Source organism: Saccostrea cucullata, unplaced genomic scaffold (genome assembly GCF_032062105.1).
Source record: "Saccostrea cucullata isolate Sc308-1 unplaced genomic scaffold, CSIRO_AGI_Scuc_v1 ctg678, whole genome shotgun sequence".
NCBI lineage: Eukaryota > Metazoa > Mollusca > Bivalvia > Ostreida > Ostreidae > Saccostrea > Saccostrea cuccullata.
This window is the reverse complement of record NW_026918672.1, coordinates 109077-127968: the sequence shown is the minus strand read 5'-3', so window position 1 is coordinate 127968 and position 18892 is coordinate 109077. Positions and strand designations below refer to the sequence as shown.

Below are 18892 nucleotides of genomic sequence, written 5' to 3'. Positions count from 1 at the left end.
GTAGATGTGCAGTAAGGTTTCGGAATTTTGATTTTGCCCCGGGGGGTCAAATGGGGGTCGAAAATGACGTTTTTTTCATGCACAAAGCCCCGTCTTCCCTGAACTCCTCGTACATTTTAGTCAGTAGCCTCATCATCTTTTGGGAGATGGTTGGTGGTGTCATCTAGATGTGGCTGCAAGGTTTCGGAATTTTTATTTTTCCCCGGGGGGTCAAATGGGGGTCGAAAAATGACGTTTTTTCATGCAAAAAAGCCCCGTCTTCCCTGAACTCCTCCTTCATTTTACACAGTAGCTTAATAATCTTTTAGGAAATGGTTGGTGGTTTCATGTAGATGTGCAGTAAGGTTTCGGAATTTTGACTTTGCTTCAGTGGGTCAAATGGGTGTCGAAAAATGACTTTTTTTTTTTTCATAAAGCCCCGTCTTCCCTGAACTCCTACATTTTACATAGTAGCCTAATCATATTTTAAGAGATTGTTAGTGGTGTCATGTAGATGTGCTGTAAGGTTTCGGAATTTTGATTTTGCCCCGGGGTGGCCTAATCAAATGGGGGTCAAAAAATGAAGTTTTATATGCAAAAAGCCCTGAACTCCTCCTACATTTTAGTCAGTGGCCTAATCATCTTTTGGGAGATGGTTGGTGGTGTCATGTGGATGTGCAGTAAGGTTTCAGAATTTTGATTTTGCCCCGGGGGGTCAAATGGGGGTCGAAAAATGATGTTTTTTATTCATAAAGCCCCGTCTTTCCTGAACGCCTCCTACATTTTAGTCAGTAGCCTGATCATCTTTTGGGAGATGGTTGGTGGTGTCATGTAGATGTGCTGCAAGGTTTCGGAATTTTGATTTTTCCCCGGGGGTCAAATGGGGGTCGAAAAATGACGCATTTTATGCATAAAGCCCCTTCTTCCCTGAACTCCTCCTACATTTTAGTCAGTGGCCTAATCATCTTTTGGGAGATGGTTGGTGGTGTCATGTAGATGTGAGTAAGGTTTCGGAATTTCGATTTTACCTCGGGGGGTCAAATTGGGGTCGAAAAATGACGTTTTTTATTCATAAAGCCCCGTCTTCCCTGAACTCCTCCTTCATTTTACACAGTAGCTTAATAATCTTTTAGGAAATGGTTGGTGGTTTCATGTAGATGTGCTGTAAGGTTTCGGAATTTTTATTTTGCCCTGGGGAGTCAAATGGGGGTAAAAAATGAAGTTTTTTTATTCATAAAGCCCAGTCTTCCCTGAACTCCTTCTACATTTTAGTCAGTGGCCTAATCATCTTTTGGGAGATGGTTGGTGGTGTCATGTAGATGTGCAGCAAGGTTTCGGAATTTTGATTTTGCCCCGGGGGGTCAAATGGGGGTCGAAAAATGAAGTTTTTTTTATTCATAAAGCCCCGTCTTCCCTGAACTCCTCCTACAATTTACATAGTAACTTAATCATCTTTTAAGAGATTGTTGGTAGTGTCATATAGATGTGGTTTCGGAATTTTTATTTTGCCTCGGGGAGTCAAATGGGGGTAAAAAATGAAGTTTTTTTTTATTCATAAAGCCCAGTCTTCCCTGAACTCCTCCTACATTTTAGTCAGTGGCCTAATCATCTTTCGGGAGATGGTTGGTGGTGTCATGTAGATGTGCAGCAAGGTTTCGGAATTTTGATTTTCCCCGGGGGGTCAAATGGGGGTCGAAAAATGATGTTTTTTATTCATAAAGCCCCGTCTTCCCTGAACTCCTCCTACAATTTACATAGTAACTTAATCATCTTTTAAGAGATTGTTGGTAGTGTCATGTAGATGTGCTGTAAGGTTTCGGAATTTTTATTTTGCCTCGGGGAGTCAAATGGGGGTAAAAAATGAAGTTTTTTTTATTCATAAAGCCCAGTCTTCCCTGAACTCCTCCTACATTTTAGTCAGTGGCCTAATCATCTTTCGGGAGATGGTTGGTGGTGTCATGTAGATGTGCAGCAAGGTTTCGGAATTTTGAACTCCTCCTCCATTTTACACAGTAGCTTAATAATCTTTTAGGAAATGGTTGGTTGTTTCATGTAGATGTGCTGTAAGGTTTCCTTTGCCCCGGGGATTTTGCCCCGGGGGGTCAAATGGGGGGTCGAAAAATGATGTTTTTTATTCATAAAGCCCCGTCTTCCCTGAACTCCTCCTACAATTTACATAGTAACTTAATCATCTTTTAAGAGATTGTTGGTGGTGTCATGTAGATGTGCTGTAAGGTTTCGGAATTTTTATTTTGCCCCGGGGAGTCAAATGGGGGTAAAAAATGAAGTTTTATATGCAAAAAGCCCAGTCTTCCCTGAACTCCTCCTACATTTTAGTCAGTGGCCTAATCATCTTTTGGGAGATGGTTGGTGGTGTCATGTAGATGTGCAGCAAGGTTTCGGAATTTCGATTTTGTCCCGGGGGGTCAAATAGTGGTCGAAAATGACGTTTTTTTATGCATAAAGCCCCGTCTTTCCTGAACTCCTCCTACAGTTTACACAGTAGGCTTATAATCTTTTAGGAGAGGTAAATATTTTGAAAATAAGGTTAAGCATCAACGTCAAGGGGTAAAAAATCATCGCCTACTGGGAAACATCTTGTATTCTTATGAGTAATTAATGTACATGTCAAATGTGAAAGTCATATCTTTTCTCAATCAAAAGTTATAAGCAAATGCTACATTTTTGAAAAGTAGGTTAAGCTTCAAGGTCAAGGTCACAGACTCAAAAGTGATGATTTATTTGGAAAGGTCTTATCACAAGTAATAATATACATGCATGTATAATATGAATGCCCTAACTTTTCTCTTTCAAAATGATGAATTTAAAACATGTAATTTTTTTGCAAGTAGGTCAAACTTCAAGGTCACGGGTAAAAAAAATCATGCCACTGTCACAGGTAAACACAACTAGATATGTTTAATATGAATGCCTTGTCTCTTCTCATTCAATAGATATGACCGTGATGACAAAGGTTAAATTTATTGAGACAGATGGACAGACTAACATACAAATGTACATATTTCTATGTAAATTGGTTAGAATTGGCCCAGTGGTTCTGGAGAAGAAGTTAATAATGTAAAAACTCTCCAGACAAACAGATGGACGACAGACGTAATGTGATAAGGAAACAAGAAAAGCTCAAATGAGTATTTTGAAAGGGTTACCATGGTTACGGTGTTTGAAAAGCTTTTTTTTTTCATGCAATTTTTTGAGAAGCTGAAAATGTATGACATGTATCCATTGTTAAAAAAAATTAAACATTTCAGAAAACAGTATGAATGAAAATAGTTAATCAAGGTGTTTTGAGTAGCAAAATAAAGCTAGTAAACAAGGGAGAACAAGAGATATGACATACATGTTCATGTTATATATTTTTTTCAGTAATTTGTTTGTTTATTGTGAAAACATCTCTCTCGGGAATTTTTCTCTCATATGGAGACACCACCACTTAAAAATAATGAAGACAAGATGTGTTTGTGATACACTGATGCCCCCGTATGACAGCCTATGGTGAAGGTTGAAGTTTCTAAAATGTATGTCAAACTCAAAGGTCAAGTTCAAAGGGTTAAAATTGTTGGTATCAAAAGAAAGTCTTGTCACAAGGAATACATATGTGAAATAAGAAATCCCTAGTACTTTCTGTTCAAAACTAATTGCCAAGGTTAATTTTTTTTTTAGAGCAGGTCAAACTCTATGGTCAAGGTCAAACGTATTTATACCTGTTGAAAGTTCACAATGAATACAAATGTTAAGCATGAAAACCCTAGCACCTACTGATCAAAATTTAAGCCAAGTATACATTTTGGTATTTTTCTTGTAAAAATGAGTAAAAATCCAAGGTCAAGCAAGGTCAAGAGATCGAGAGGTCAAAATTGGTGGTACCCAATTAAAAGGACTTGTCACAAGGAATTAATCTATGAAATGTGGAAGCCAAGTGTATAGCCCATCCCACTTAAAACTTATGGGCAAGGTTAAAGTTTCTGCGGACAAACAGTCAGACATTATATAAACACTAGAAACAAAATATGTATATAGTCAAATGGAAAAAAATCTACTATTTTGGAGTCATAAGATCGATTGTAATTTCAGGGACAGGGAGTGGCTAGGGAGATTGGATCCCCCCTTGGAATTTGCTTTGTTATTTGAATAAGAATGTTTACTGAAGCAAATAAAAAATGATTTTGGACATCCTCCCCCTTAGAAAACATTGACCCCACTATCATTGTTTTTATTTTGTTGATTTGTTTTTATTTTTTTTTCTTTGCTTGTCAGGAAATTCTGGGCTGTAATTTTTTTGACTGAGGTGTGAACCCCCCTCCCCCTCCCGAAAAAAATCTGGAACTACACCAGTAACTGATGAATGTCACATCGACAACGGGAGAAATTCGTCTAATGTGGCATGCGATGATCTTTGACCCTTTTTGAACTTTAACCTAATCATTTTCATTTCGGTTTATTTTACTCCAATATGTACTTAAACTTGTACTTACCGACTCTCATAGGTCCTGTCAATTTCATGAAATATAATCCAATTAAAACACAAAATGAATTATTTCAATACACACCAAACTGCACCATGTGCTATTCGGCAAACCTTGGCTGATTCAATCGCCTTATCAGATGAAGTGGGAATCGGCCGAGCTGTGCCGAGTGGTGCTTAATCTAAAAATATGATAATGGGTGACGCAACCCAATGTGTGATGCAGAAATTTTCCAAAAGGTGTGAACATGTAAACATGTATAGTAAAAGAACAAATTTTAAATTAATTCATAACAAACGATGTTTTCACATAACTTTTCCATCTACATGTAGCCCATTTAAAAAAAAACATACGTGCCGTGTGTTTGTGGTGTCGGGGGAGGGGGGTATTAGTAAATTTAAAAAGTTCCTATAATGAGAAAAACATTTTTCAAAATCTAATTTACATCATTATTTAAATTCTGTTTTTTCAAACCGGTAATGAATTAAGCATATAAAATACATATAAGAGGTTTTGAGTCATAGGTCACATGGTCACAGGGTCTGAGAATTTCATACTCAATTTGACGAATACATGTTCAGTGTAAATTATAGAATTATTTTGATTTTTCCCTTGGAAAGCCCAATATGTAGGAGTGTGTATTTAGAGGCAAACACCTTAGTGCGGATATTACTCTCTCATGACAGTATCAAGTTAAGGCCCTGTCACACCAAGCTGCGTTCACACGGAGTCATTACGGCGTTGTTAAATTTTAAAAATCGCCATGGAGTCGCAAGGAAATTGCACAGATTTCTAAAAAAAATTTAACAATGTGAAGATGGCACGGCGTTCCTACGGCGACCAACGCATTTCTACGGCGATCTCATGGCGTGCTACTGCGTTCCAACGGAGATCTCTCGGCGATTGACTGCGTTTCCACGGAGTTTTCACCTCGTGTTTACGGCGTTCTCACTGCGCTGGCTGCGTTCACAATACGTTCACAATGCGTTCTTCATCCATGGATATATATTCAGAAGGAGTGCAAAACATTTTTGTTCAGAGATTCAAGTTATATGCTGAAAAGACTTCTATTCATGCAAAGAAATATTCTTAATAATTAAAAATTTTCTACTTGAATAATTTAGTACTAAATTATTAATAGTTTTATTATCAAAATCCTTCTTTTTTAAATTTTATCGGTTCAGATGTGTTGTTAAATTTTCTTTGATTTCATTATGAATGTAAAAAAAAATAAACACATTGAAAAGTTGCTACAAATTCAGCCGCAACTCCAATGAAACACCAGAACAAGTTCTGGTGTAATTTCTCATCCCAGTTTTACTTAAATTCTCTTAGTGCAACAAATACTAGAATTATTGCTGATCAAATATGAGACCATTGCTCTTGTTTTGTGAGCTGACTGAAAGCGCTCTAACAACGCCGTGAAAGCGCATTGTGATTGCCAGCGGACGCTGAAGAAACGCCAAGGGAGCGCAAGGATCGCAGTGACAACTCCTGCTGTCGTTGTGTAATCGCAGTCCATAAAAAATGCAAAACGCCGAGATGATCGCAGTAGAGTCTCCTACAGCGCCGTGACAACGCGGCAAGATCTCCACTGTACGCCGTAGGATCGCGTAGGGTCTTCTAGAACGCCAAGGGACGGCGATCTCTTTAGGCATGCACAAAATACGCGCCGTGTGATCGCGGTCTGATAAGAGCGCAGTAGAAACGCAGTATGATCGCCGTAGCATCGCGGTAAGATCTCCAACAACGCAGTGCGATCTCCGTGCGAATGCCGTGAAGACGCACATGATCGCAGCATGAATGCATTGATAGTAGACTGCGCTTCTACGGAGACCTCACGGAGACGTCGCGGAGTCCTTGGAGATGTCACTGCGTTTCTACCGCGCTTTCACGGCGCTTGTGATGCGATTAATCGTCTTGTTATTTTTTATGGACTGCGATTACACAACGACAACACGGAGTTGTCACTGCGATCAATGCGATCCCATCGCGTTTTTACAGCGTCCGTTGGCGATCACAGTGCGCTTTCACGGAATTGTTAGAGCGTTGTCAACCAGCTCACAGAACAAGAGCAATGGCCTCATATTTGATCAGCAATGATTCTAGTAATTGTTGCACTAGGAGAATTAGAGTAAAATTGAAGAGAGAAAGTAACACGAGAACTTGTTCTGTTGTTTCAGTGGTGTTGCGGTAAAATAACTTTTCAAATCTTTTCAGATTTACATACATATTACATAATGAAATCAAGGAAACTAGATTTACATGTACATATCAATCGATAAAATTTAAAAAAAAGAAGGATTTTAATAATAAAACGATTAATAATTTAGTACTGAATTATTCTAATGGATCATTTTTAATCTAAAATTATATTTCTTGAGATGAATAGAAGTCTTTTCATCATGTAATTTGAATCTTTAAACAAAAATGTTTTACACTCCTTCTGAATAAATATCCATGGGTGTGAAGTGCGCATTGTGAACGTATTGTGAACGCAGCCAGCGCAGTGAGAACGCCGTGAACGCGAGGTGACAACTCCTATTACGCCGTGAAAACTTCGTGGAAGCGCAGTCAATCGCGAGGAGATCTCCATGGAAACGCAATGGAACGCCGTGAGAACGCCGTAGAAACGCGTCGGTCGCCGTAGGGACGCCGTGAGATCTTCACGATATGAAAATACTACAGAAAGTTGAGCAATTTCCCTGCGATGCCACGGCGATTTTAAAAATTTTACAACGCCGTAATGACTCCGTGTGGACGCAGCTCGGTGTGACAGGGCCTTTAATGGTCAACTAAAAGACTGGATAACATGACCCTATACAGAAATTAACTTTTTTTTGCGAATGTGATCAATTTTGTTGCACATATTTACGTAAACCATTACTTTAATTAAATGTCTTCCTCAATGTTTCCTTTTTTAACAGCTGTTTTAAACTTCCTGTGTTCAAAAAATCATTCTGCTGCAATACCAGATCCCGAAAATTGTGCGAAATTTTACAACTGTTCAAAACTGCTTTCATCAAAGACACTTGAAGATATGAAAACTGAGTGCGGATATCCAGATCTTTTCTCTTTAAGCACTGGAAGATGTCAGAATTTTAAAACTGTAAATTGCACCAAAAGGAAGGAACCTGTGACACCGTGTATGTTTTATTTTTCATCATTTGCATTTTACTTCATACATATTTACTTGTATGTTTTACATTACTTTTAATTTATCACATTTTAGGAGGATACATATTCCATATAATGCAGTGCAGAGAATTTTGCTTTTTGAATGTCAAATCAATTGCACTAATTCAAATCAAAACATTACTTAAAACGTAATTACATGGATGTTTCCAATACTACTTAAAAAGAAACAAGCCCATTGTCACGGTAGGCTTTGTCCCGATAAAAGAAAAACCACTGTTCAATCGATGCTGAGTAAAAGTTTAACGTTGAACCCATTATATGTTGGCGTCTCAATAAAAGTGGAATTCTCGAAAGTGATGTAAAACATTCATACAATCAATCAGTCAGTCAAAACATAATGACAATAATAATGATTAATATGATAATTAATTATGATTTAAGATGTAATTCTGCAGAACTGGCATATAGATTTATAAAATATTACTTTGAGTTTCTTCATCTATATTTTTTTTCTTGTTTAAGGTGAATATTATAAAAATCTCTGCGCTCTCAACAGTACCAAATGTATTCCTTGTTATAAACGGTTACCCAGTTGTCAAGGATTGACAAATGGAAACGAGGCCTTTCCAGGAAAACTATGGCAGGCAGATTATATTGTGTGTGACACAAACCGTACCATGAACATCAGTCATTGTTCTCAAGGAGAGTACTTCAATCCAAGACTAAGCACTTGCAAGAAGGATGTTCCAAATGGTAAATGTGTTACATACATCTTGTTTTGCATAGATTTATAATAAATATTTTTTATATCATCTTATCATATATACAGTAGTTTAAACAGTCTTATTGGTATGGGAAACTTTTTAATTTTTTTAGGTCATCCGAGTAACTCAGGACCCTTGGAAATTTTAGTGTCCCTGTCCTTAAGGCCTGAGGGGTGGGGTTAAAACCATTTAAATTAATGAAATCTTTAAAATAATTCTTCTTTACGCCTGAAAAATCAAGCAGTCAAAATGTTGGTATGATTTAAATAAGCAGTGAGCCCACTAACCTAAATTGTGAAATACGTGGCCCACGGATCAAGGGTTCTGGTGTTAGGGTGGGGCTCTATATATAAATTGTATAGTGAAAGTGCATTATTTCTTCTCTGCTCGACAGCTCCTGGGTATTAAACAAACTTACTAAATACATATTAATTATGAGCATGGCTGCCTTTTCCAAAATTGTGAAATTCATTAACCCTGGGTCATGAGTTCTGGTGTAAGGGGGGGGGGGTCTACTGATTATATAGTGACAATGAATTAAATCTTTGAAAACCTTCTCCTCTAGATTTTAAATTGCTATTTATATTAAATTAAATGGTTCCAAAATGTAGGCGGAAATCGAGAGTTAGCGTGCGTATTTCTTTTTGAATTTTTGGAAGTTTTGACAGAAGTAAAATACATATGGCAGTGTCAAATAAAACACTTGATTGATGCAATGTAAACATAAACTGCTTCAAATATTTGAGTATTCTTAAGTCAATGATTTGTTGTATCTCATTCTTCATATTTTGAAGTCACGTGTGAATGTGGGATTTTGTATTTCAGGGGATAAATGTCTTATGCATGTTGAATGTTACATCAATCTTTACATGCACAAGTGGCTTGCTAAGAAAAGAGGCAATGTAGCGGTATTGTAACGTTTTTTCAAGACTCTTAAGGGACCGAAAGGAAATCATAGAAAAAAATTCTTTTTTAATTACTTGACATCGAACAGAAAATCTCTGACAATATGAAAATATATACAAAATATATCTCGCTAAAAAATGGCGCTTTTTATGTAGGACACGTTGTACATGTTTCATACCCCAGGGTCGGATAAGATATTAAATATTGAAATAAAATAATTATGTTCCCCAAACGAAGTTTGGGAACATATTGTTTTTACTCTGTTTCTTATTATTATTTTTCTTCTTCCTGGGTACTTATTTGTCAGCGAATGATCTTGTAAACTGTTCATCTGATGTAGGTAAAATCTTTTTAGGGTAAGTAGACATGTTATGTAGATTTGCGGAATCAAGGTCATTTTGCGCGCACGTGCTTGCAAGAGCGCGCACGCGCAGCACGTAAAATGACCAATATAATTGATATAGCCGTAACTTTTTCTATTTTCTGATAAAATGTGTTGAAACTCAGAATATAAGAATATATTAGTATTATACACAAGAGGACATGGTCAAATTATCATGAAATCACGCGCATGCACGTGCGCTTCGCTCTGATTGGCTGAAACAAAAATCTCAATATCTTGTTCGTTTTTTGACGAAATACTTTGAAATTTAATTTATAGTCATGGATTAAGATATCCTACGATATCGTATAAAATAATTTTCATGAAACCACACGCATGCACGTGCGCTGCAATATGATTGGCTAAAACTTTAAATGGCTATAACTCCCTTGGTTTTCAGCCAAACAGGATGGAGTTTAGAACATAGATAGTCTTAATGGACCCTTACAAGAGGATATGGTCATCACGCACATGCATGCACGTGCGTGCACGTGCAATACGTATAATTACAAACGCACTTGATTTAGCATATTTTCGATTACTTTTTGATTAAATGCCTTGATATTAAGTACATTAAAAAAAATCAATAGTGTAGATACAATGATATGGTCATTCCGCATATGCATGCAAGTATGCGCATGTGCAATGCAAAAATTTGCTACATGTATATACTTGGTATGCTTTAGGAAAAACGTTGTTTAAGTTTAAGATGCATAGAGTTTAGTTTATTTGATGAAGCTTAGATGGAATGAGGCACCAAAATGAAGTTGGGGAGCGTTTGGGAAACATCTGTTACGGTTCCCGTTACAATTAGCACTAGTTCCAATTAAACTGGACTGAAGAGTAAAGTAAAATTTTCTAATCAAAATGTTTTCTGACTGCCTGTCGTTTTGAATTGAACATTTTTCTTAAGAGTCACTTTGCAAATTCAAAATTGTTACCTAATTTGTCACATGCCACTTACGATTCTTGGGTGAAAAAAAAAATTAAATTTGTTCAGGAAGTGCCAAGCCCTCTATTTCTTTATAGACCACTCGGCTATCTAGGCAATTCAAAATACTTGCTTCCGATGCCGATGGAATTCGACTCAGTTTTTAAGTCATGTCTGCTTTTTGGCATCATTCAAACCATACTGTGATGTCGATCGCCTCATCGTGAACTTGAAATAAAAGACACAACAGAGTCTGAAACATTTGTTTCATATTAAGATACTATGAAATTTTATGATAAACATATGACTTTACCTTTTTCATCGCCATCTTTTCTTACTTACAAAGCAATATACCTTTGTAATCTGCATATGGGCTTTATGTCTCCCTGTCGATTCTGGACGCAAGAGCATGCTTTACGTATGATCAATACATATTAATTGTTTGGCCTTTTTACACATTGAATTGTCTACAAATTTTCCCGTTTATCCGATTAAAACAAGGAGCACACAGCGGATGTGACTTGTCGCCAGGGATGCATACGCCTCTAAGACACCTTATTCAATCTTTAATACTAGGTTACTAGTTGCTATGTTCTCGAATTGTATAGAAATGATAGACTTTTGAGATTGATTACTGCTCTTTATGTCCATACTTTATAGTATACATGTATATAACTGCCAAAATATTTATTGGTTTTATAAAAATTCATTTTTTTATTCAATTCCAAAAACAACTCCAACCCCCTCCCCCTACACACAAATAGATTTTGAAATATCATTTGATTTTAGGTGGTTTGAACAAATTCTGCGTTTTACAAACTGACTAGAGCTGTGTGGTTTCATATTTAAAATATATCCAGAACATTAATTGTTATGAGGTTGTATACTTCAAGAGTCGGATAGGATTTATAAAAATACAAGTAAATATATATATGTAAATTCGCAATATCCGTGTTCGTACTAAACAAGTTTTGCTGTATTTACATTGCAAAGCACGAGGGAAAGTACATTTTAAAATAGAACTGTCCCACAAGTTAATTGAATCCTGTATTCAACAAAACTGAATTTTCTGTTTATGACATTTTTTGAAATGACCTTTCATAACACAGTTTCATAGGCTTTGATGTTGTTAAAATGTCATTTCCAAACGATTGTAACAAAAAAAAAATTAAAAAATTTAAGAACATATTCTGACAGTTTCACTCAGTCCCCTTCACAATATTAATAAATTACTCTCAATACCTTCTTAAAGGGCAAAAGGGTATTTTTTAAAAACAAGATTCTTTAGGAAGAGAAGAAAAATCAGGAATTTTTGAATCTCTTTCAACTGATAAGAGACAATCAATCTTGTCAATGTAAAATATATTACCCTCATCAAAACATGTCGGCCGAGCCGATCGACTGAAATTTTTCATTCAAGATTTAAACAATTTGTTAGCATATCTGTGTAAACTCCGCGGAAAATTGAATGTAAGCCAATGAAAACTTGTTGTTGATTATTAAAACTTACTTGAACTTAAGGAAATAAAGCTGTAGTACGACCTCAAAGTTTTTGAGAATGATGACCGTAACAAACCATTCAGATGACCGTAATCTAAATTTTTTTCAACGAAGTTGGATGACCGTAATATACCGAATTTAATTTGTTTTCTTTCCTGTTAAAGAAGCAGTTATAGGGAGATATTTGGACAAAGACATAAATATCATTTTCAAACATAATATTTCTAACCATTTGCCAATCTTGTTTCTAAAACAAAACTTTTAATTGTTGAAATGCTCATAGTGAAAGGTTGTCAACTCCCGTTTAATTTCTTGCAACATAGCTAAATCGGAATAATCTGGTGTTTTGAGAATAAGGGAAGACTGCACTTAAGGATGTGCGAAATCTACGTCAAAATAAACTTTCAAAACAGACATTTTTCTTTTAATTGCAGGGATGATCACCATCTAGACTACAATTTTACTTAAACAAAATTAATAAAAGTATGTATTTACGATGTAGGAATCTCTTTTCTAAAGTAGGGGCCAACACAATTTCTTCAATCTCCGTACAATAATGAAGACGCCTTGAAGTTCTTTTTTACTGACTACATACATAGTCAGCGTATGTTTGTCTATTGTTCAATAGCTACTTTTCACAGAAGCGTATATTTGCATAAGTAATGTTGTGTTAATAGACAAACATGCGCTAATGGTTTAAAAGAGAAAAAAAAACTGCATCTTCTTACACTCGCCCTCTCTGTTGTAAACCAAAGGTTGTGACACTATGAATATTATAATTCACCACGTGATATCTTTCCTCAGGTAATTTTTACGGGGTTTGGACCTCACTTCCAGTATTTTCCTTTTTAAATCTGGGATCGTGTCTTTTTCTTTTTTAGCTCACCTGAGCCGAAGGCTCAAGTGAGCTTTTCTGATCAAAATTTGTCCGTCGTCTGTCGTCGTTGTCGTTGTCGTCGTCGTTGTCGTCGTCGTTGTAAACTTTTCTTATTTTCATCTTCTTCTCGAGAACCACTGGGCCAATTTCAACCAAACTTGCTACAAAGTATCCTTGGGTAAAGGGAATTCAATTTTGTTCAAATGAAGGGCCACGCCCTTTTCTGAGGGGAGATAATAATGAATTAGAGAAAAATTAATGGCGTTTATAAAAAAATCTTCTTCTCAAGAACCAATGGGCCAGGAAAGATGAAACTCATGTGGAATCATCCTCAGGTAGTGTAGTTTCAAGTTTGTTCAAATCATGACCCCCGCAGTAGGGTGGGGCCAAAATGGCCTATCAAAGTTTAACATAGGAATATATAGGAAAAATCTTTAAAAATCTTCTTCTCAAGAACCACAGGGCCAGGAAAGATGAAACTCATATAGAATCATCCTCAGGTAGTGTAGATTCAAGTTTGTTCAAATCATGACCCCCCGGGGTAGGAAGGGGCCAAAATGGCCGATCAACGTTTTACATAGGAATATATAGGAAAAATCTTTAAAAATCTTCTTCTCAAGAACCACTGGGCCAGGAAAGATGAAACTCATGTAGAATCATCCTCAGGTAGTGTAGTTTCAAGTTTGTTCAAATCATGACCCCCGCGGTAGGGTGGGGCCAAAATGGCCAATCAAAGTTTAACATAGGAATATATAGGAGAAATCTTTAAAAATTTTCTTCTCAAGAATCACAAGGCCAGGAAAGATGAAACTCAAGTGGAATCATCCTGAGGTAGTGTAGATTCAAATTTGTTCAAATCATGACCCCCGGGGATAGGGTGGGGCCAAAATGGTCGATCAAAGTTTTACATAGGAATATATAGGAAAAATCTTTAAAAATCTTCTTTTCAAAAATCGCTTGGCCAGGAAAGATGAAACTCATGTGGAATCATCCTCAGGTAGTGTAGATTCAAGTTTATTCAAATCATGACCCTCGGGGGTAGGGTGGGGCCACAATGGCCGATCAAAGTTTTACATAGAAATATATAGGAAAGTCTTCTTCTCAAGAACCATTGAGACAGGAAAGATGAAACTCCTGTGGAATCATCCCAAGGTAGTGTAAATTCAAGTTTGTTCAAATCATGACCCCCGGGGGTAGGGTGGGGCCAAATGGCCGATAAAAGTTTTACATAGGAATATATAGGAAAAATCTTTTAAAATCTTCTTTTCAAGTTCTTCAAAGCCATGCTTAGTGATATTTATACGGAATCATCCTCAGGTAGTGTAGATTCTAGTTTGTTCAAATCATGACCCCCTTGGGGGTTAAAATTCAAGCCCCCTCCCCCCCCCCCTCCCCAGTAAACTTTCAGTTCTGGTCTGAAATGTGCTTTTTCCTGGCCAATTGCTCAGGTGAGCGATGTGGCCCCTGGGCCTCTTGTTCTTTTTTTTCTTCATATTTTTGTGTTCTGATATGCACTATATGTAATCGATGATGTTGTAACCCGTTCGTTTCTATAAGCTGTTTTAAAATATATCGTGTCGAATATGCATCAGTCGAAAACGATTTATGTATATTTAACAGCCACTTTGTATCGTGTTTGAAAGGGGGGGGGGGGCGGCCAGAGAAAAAAAAAGGAAAACTGCCCAAACTTGATAATCCTATTTCGTGAGGGGGGGTGTAAAGGCCAACTTTTTTCAATACCAAGTTCTTTCAGTACTAATTATTTGGTATTTGCATTTCACCGACCGATATCATTATCATGGAGTATACAGTGGGGGGCCAACCAGCCTTTCAATGAGGATTTCCTATAGTAAAAGTATTGTTGGGGAATAAGTGGGGGCAGGCCCCACTGTTGCTACGTGCCTGTTTAAAAACGGTTTATAGGGACAAAAGGGTTACATTTTCGATAACATATAGACTAAGTGTATATTAGAATACAAAAGTAAATAAAAGGTGAACTGATCCCAGATTAAAAAAAATGGAAAGGGGGATCCATACCCCCAAGTGCCAGTGGTAAATTTGTGAATACTAAACTCCGTCTATAGGTGACATATGTTGCGTGTTTTGTATTGTGTCCGAGCACGTTAAAAAATCATCCAACAGTTTAAAATATTCTTTACTTACTAAGTCCATGGATGGGCTTATACGTTTTAATTCTTATTAAATAATGTAATTCTGCTAATACAGAATAAAAAGGAAGATGGAAAATAGAGTTCTCATATTTTTTAATACATGTCATTGTTATTCATCCAGTCTAATTTTAGATCCATTCTTACGATGTTAGCTCCACCTCTCATAAATAAATAATATTCAATCAAAGGCAGGTAACTGTTAATTACCTATATTTGGAAAACCGTTAGGACAAAAACATGACAGTCATTTAACATTTAAATTAGGTGTCTAATCGACGGACCACTGTAGTTAATATATAAAAGTAAAAAGAGGTTCAGATGTAAAAGAACAGAAGCAACCAAAGAAGACACAAAACACAGCATTGTGTGCAGTCATTCTTTGATTGTGAAAGAAGTTAAAACTTAACTCCTTCTCCCCTCTCAAATACACACATACATACCCATAACTACACATTCACGATACAGGAATTTAGAGTTTGGACATTTTTTTCTTTTTTCCTTGTCAAACTTTAAAAGCTAATTTGTCGTTGTTTTTATCCCCCCCCCCCCTTTAAAAAAGAGATTTTGGCGAGCCATTTAGTTTGTTTTCCAATGTATCAACTTAATTATCGGAATATACATTCAAGTATTTCATTTTAATCTCTTTTTTCTAATGACTGCCTCATTTGTATGTAATAATATATTCAAAAGAAATGTAATACATCTAATACGAGTTTGTAAAACATTATATCACGGTCATCGGTACAATTAACGGTCATCATCTGTTCACTGGAATGTGATTGTTAATACGGTCATCATACTGCAAAATTCCAAAGGCGTTTTTCTTTCATTTTCGCTTTGTGGGTTAACAACAACTATAATGGCGTGGAGATAAAATCGATGTTCGCTTCAACAATATCTTAAATTACTCATTTTTATTGAATAATGTTTGTAATCGCCGTCGAAAAATTTCAATCGATCGCCTCCGCCGACATGTTTTGATGACCGTAAAACATGTATATATTACAGTCACCATCTTTCTTACAGTGAATAATGTAGTCCGAAATAAAACTCATTTCCTAGTGTCATTTATATGTAATTTAACTTATCTCTGTGAAACTAATCGCTGTTTTGTTTATATTTAGTGGATATACCAGATTATTGCTTAGCCAACCCCAAAGCTCTGCTTCCAAAGAAAGACAACTGTGGTCAGTACATCAACTGTTCTGATTCGGGATTTGATGGGAATCACACAATGGAATGCCTTTATCCAGATCTTTTTTCATTAATATCTATGTCATGCCAGTGGTTTGAGAATGTGACTTGTCATCAACGCATGGAACCCCAGGCGCCATGTAAGAAAAAATGCAATAATTTTAGTCATTCGATGCTTTTTTGGTATTCTGTCTTTAATGTTTTTTTGGAAACAAAATATGTAGGTGATTACCAACAGAACCTTTGTGCGCCAATGAATAAGAGCTGTATTCCTTGCAAGAAGAGGCTTCCATCTTGTGTGACATTGCCTGATGGGAAGAACCCTATTAATTGGTTGTTATGGAAACCAGATTATGCCATCTGCTACAAAAATAGGACCATTGATATAGAGAAATGTTCCTCTCGCTTTTTTGATCCAGTTCAAAGAAAATGTCTGTCGAAAGCAATTCCAAGTGCGTTTTGTTGTATTCTGCAAGTGTAAATCATATCAATACTATAAGTCGAAGTAACAAATGATTTACAGTTTTACACCTGATACTGCAGTATATTTTTTACTCTTTTATGTAATATGATTACAGGTAACATTGATAAGATTTGCAAACAGAATCCAAAGGCTATCTTCCGAAAGAATGACAACTGTGCTCAGTATTACAACTGTTCCGTGGACAACTCCAAATACGGAAAACATCTACAGGAATGTAAATATCCTGATCTGTTCTCTACCATAAGCATGAGATGTGAGAATTTCAATATAGTGAAATGTGACAATAGAACAGAGCCTCAGACACCATGTGAGTAGATGATAAAATGATAGAACTTACGAGTATATTGAAATCTAGATGAAGCTGTTTATTTAAGTGTAAAAATCTAGATAAAATTTTTGAGACTTAAAATTGTTTATTAAAGGTGAGTATGTTCAAAACCAGTGTGCAAAAAGCAACGTTTCATGTGTCCCTTGTCCAAAACGGTTGCCCAGTTGTCAAGGATTGACAAATGGAAAAGAGGCTTTTCAAGGAAAACTATGGCAGACAGATTATATTGTGTGTGACACCAACCGTACCATGAACTTCACTCAGTGTTCTCAAGGAGAGTACTTCAATCCAAGACTAAACACCTGCATGGAAGAAGTACCAAAAGGCATAGCTTTTTTAACTTATTTATTTTAATAATAGTAACTTTAATAAATTTATTCATTTGAGAAATTTTAAAATTTTATGATCACATGAGCCCCTTAAGGTAGTCCGATATTCAAGTTCCGAAAATCAGGCCTTCAATAATTGAAAATGCTCGCAAAAATATCTGCATTTTTTAAAATAATGTATATTTATTCAGGGGACCTTTTCATCAATTAAATTAGCCATGATATATAGGAAAACCAGTAAATTGCAAATAACTTCCCAGGGAATATGAATATACATTTCACAATGACTTTTCGTCTGTGAACTTTGGGGAAATTAGCTTGGTAGGATAGCAACTCGCTTTTTCTACTGTAATGCTAAATCGGTATAGAGAAACAATTCCGATTAAAGTTGAATGATGTTTATTGTAGAGTCACAAGATAGAAAGTGAAGTTATATAAGTTGTTACACAAAAAAATAATCATAAACAAATACAAGTAATTATCGAAATTAACAATATGAAATAGTTGAATAACTTTCGAAACAACCTGTAGCAAAAACCGCTATAGTAAAGTATGATTACAAAACAGAAACTAAAGATCGATCGTTCACGTGAAATCGTTCATGCGTAGCGCTCAACTAAGTTCTTACCGTTACGAATGTTAAATATCAAAAGTTGACAATAAAATCAGAAAACTTACAAACATTAAAGGTACTTGGACACAGATTTTAAGTTGATATTTTCTCATTTTTTCTGTATAATATCACGAATTATATCTTTTAATAGCATTTCACACAAAAATTAATTAAAAATCTTTTTTCATTTAAAAGTTATTAAAACTTTAATTTTTTTGGCAGGTTTGATTGACACATCCTTGCACTTTCACAAACTTTAACTTTATTCTTAATCCTTAGGAAAAGTGGCAATTTTGATGTATTTTAATGAAAAATATTAAAACTTTTATCAAGAAAATAATTTCATTCAGAGTAGAAATGTTAGAAAGCAAAACACCTTCACAAGTATCGTCATTCCGAACTAAGAGATGCGTACAGAGTTTAGCAAATCGAGCACACTTGTGTTATGTACACAATTTTTGTAAACAGGGCTCGAGTTCTGTTATTGTTTATTTTTAGAATTCACCGGGTGCGTTCAATCGTCACAGTCTGCTTACCACAACTGCACGGACTGACAATATATTGTGTGTTTGTTTTGCTTTCGAACGTGTCTACTCTGAATTTTCTGGATTATAGTATTAATATTTTTCATTTATACAAAACGAGATTGCCACTTTTCCTAAGGATTAAGAATAAGATTAAATTTGTGAGAGTGCAAGGATATGTCAATCAAACCCGCCGAAAAATTTGAAATTTCAATATCTTTTAAACGAAATAAGATTTTTAATTAATTTTTGTGTGAAATGCTACTAAAATATATAAGTCGTAATATT

The 18892-nt window shown here is 35.9% G+C and overlaps 1 protein-coding gene across 1 annotated transcript in view; it reads left to right on the top strand.

The window, feature by feature from the left end:
• The window catches only part of LOC134269470 (uncharacterized), a 77727-nt gene that overhangs the window by 10218 nt on the left and 48617 nt on the right, over positions 1-18892 (top strand). Inside the window, exons 4-9 of the mRNA XM_062751674.1 lie at positions 7391-7609; positions 8124-8354; positions 16257-16466; positions 16551-16778; positions 16905-17117; positions 17233-17463. Coding sequence (XP_062607658.1) covers positions 7391-7609; positions 8124-8354; positions 16257-16466; positions 16551-16778; positions 16905-17117; positions 17233-17463 — 1332 coding nt within the window. The remainder of the gene's footprint in view (positions 1-7390; positions 7610-8123; positions 8355-16256; positions 16467-16550; positions 16779-16904; positions 17118-17232; positions 17464-18892) is intronic.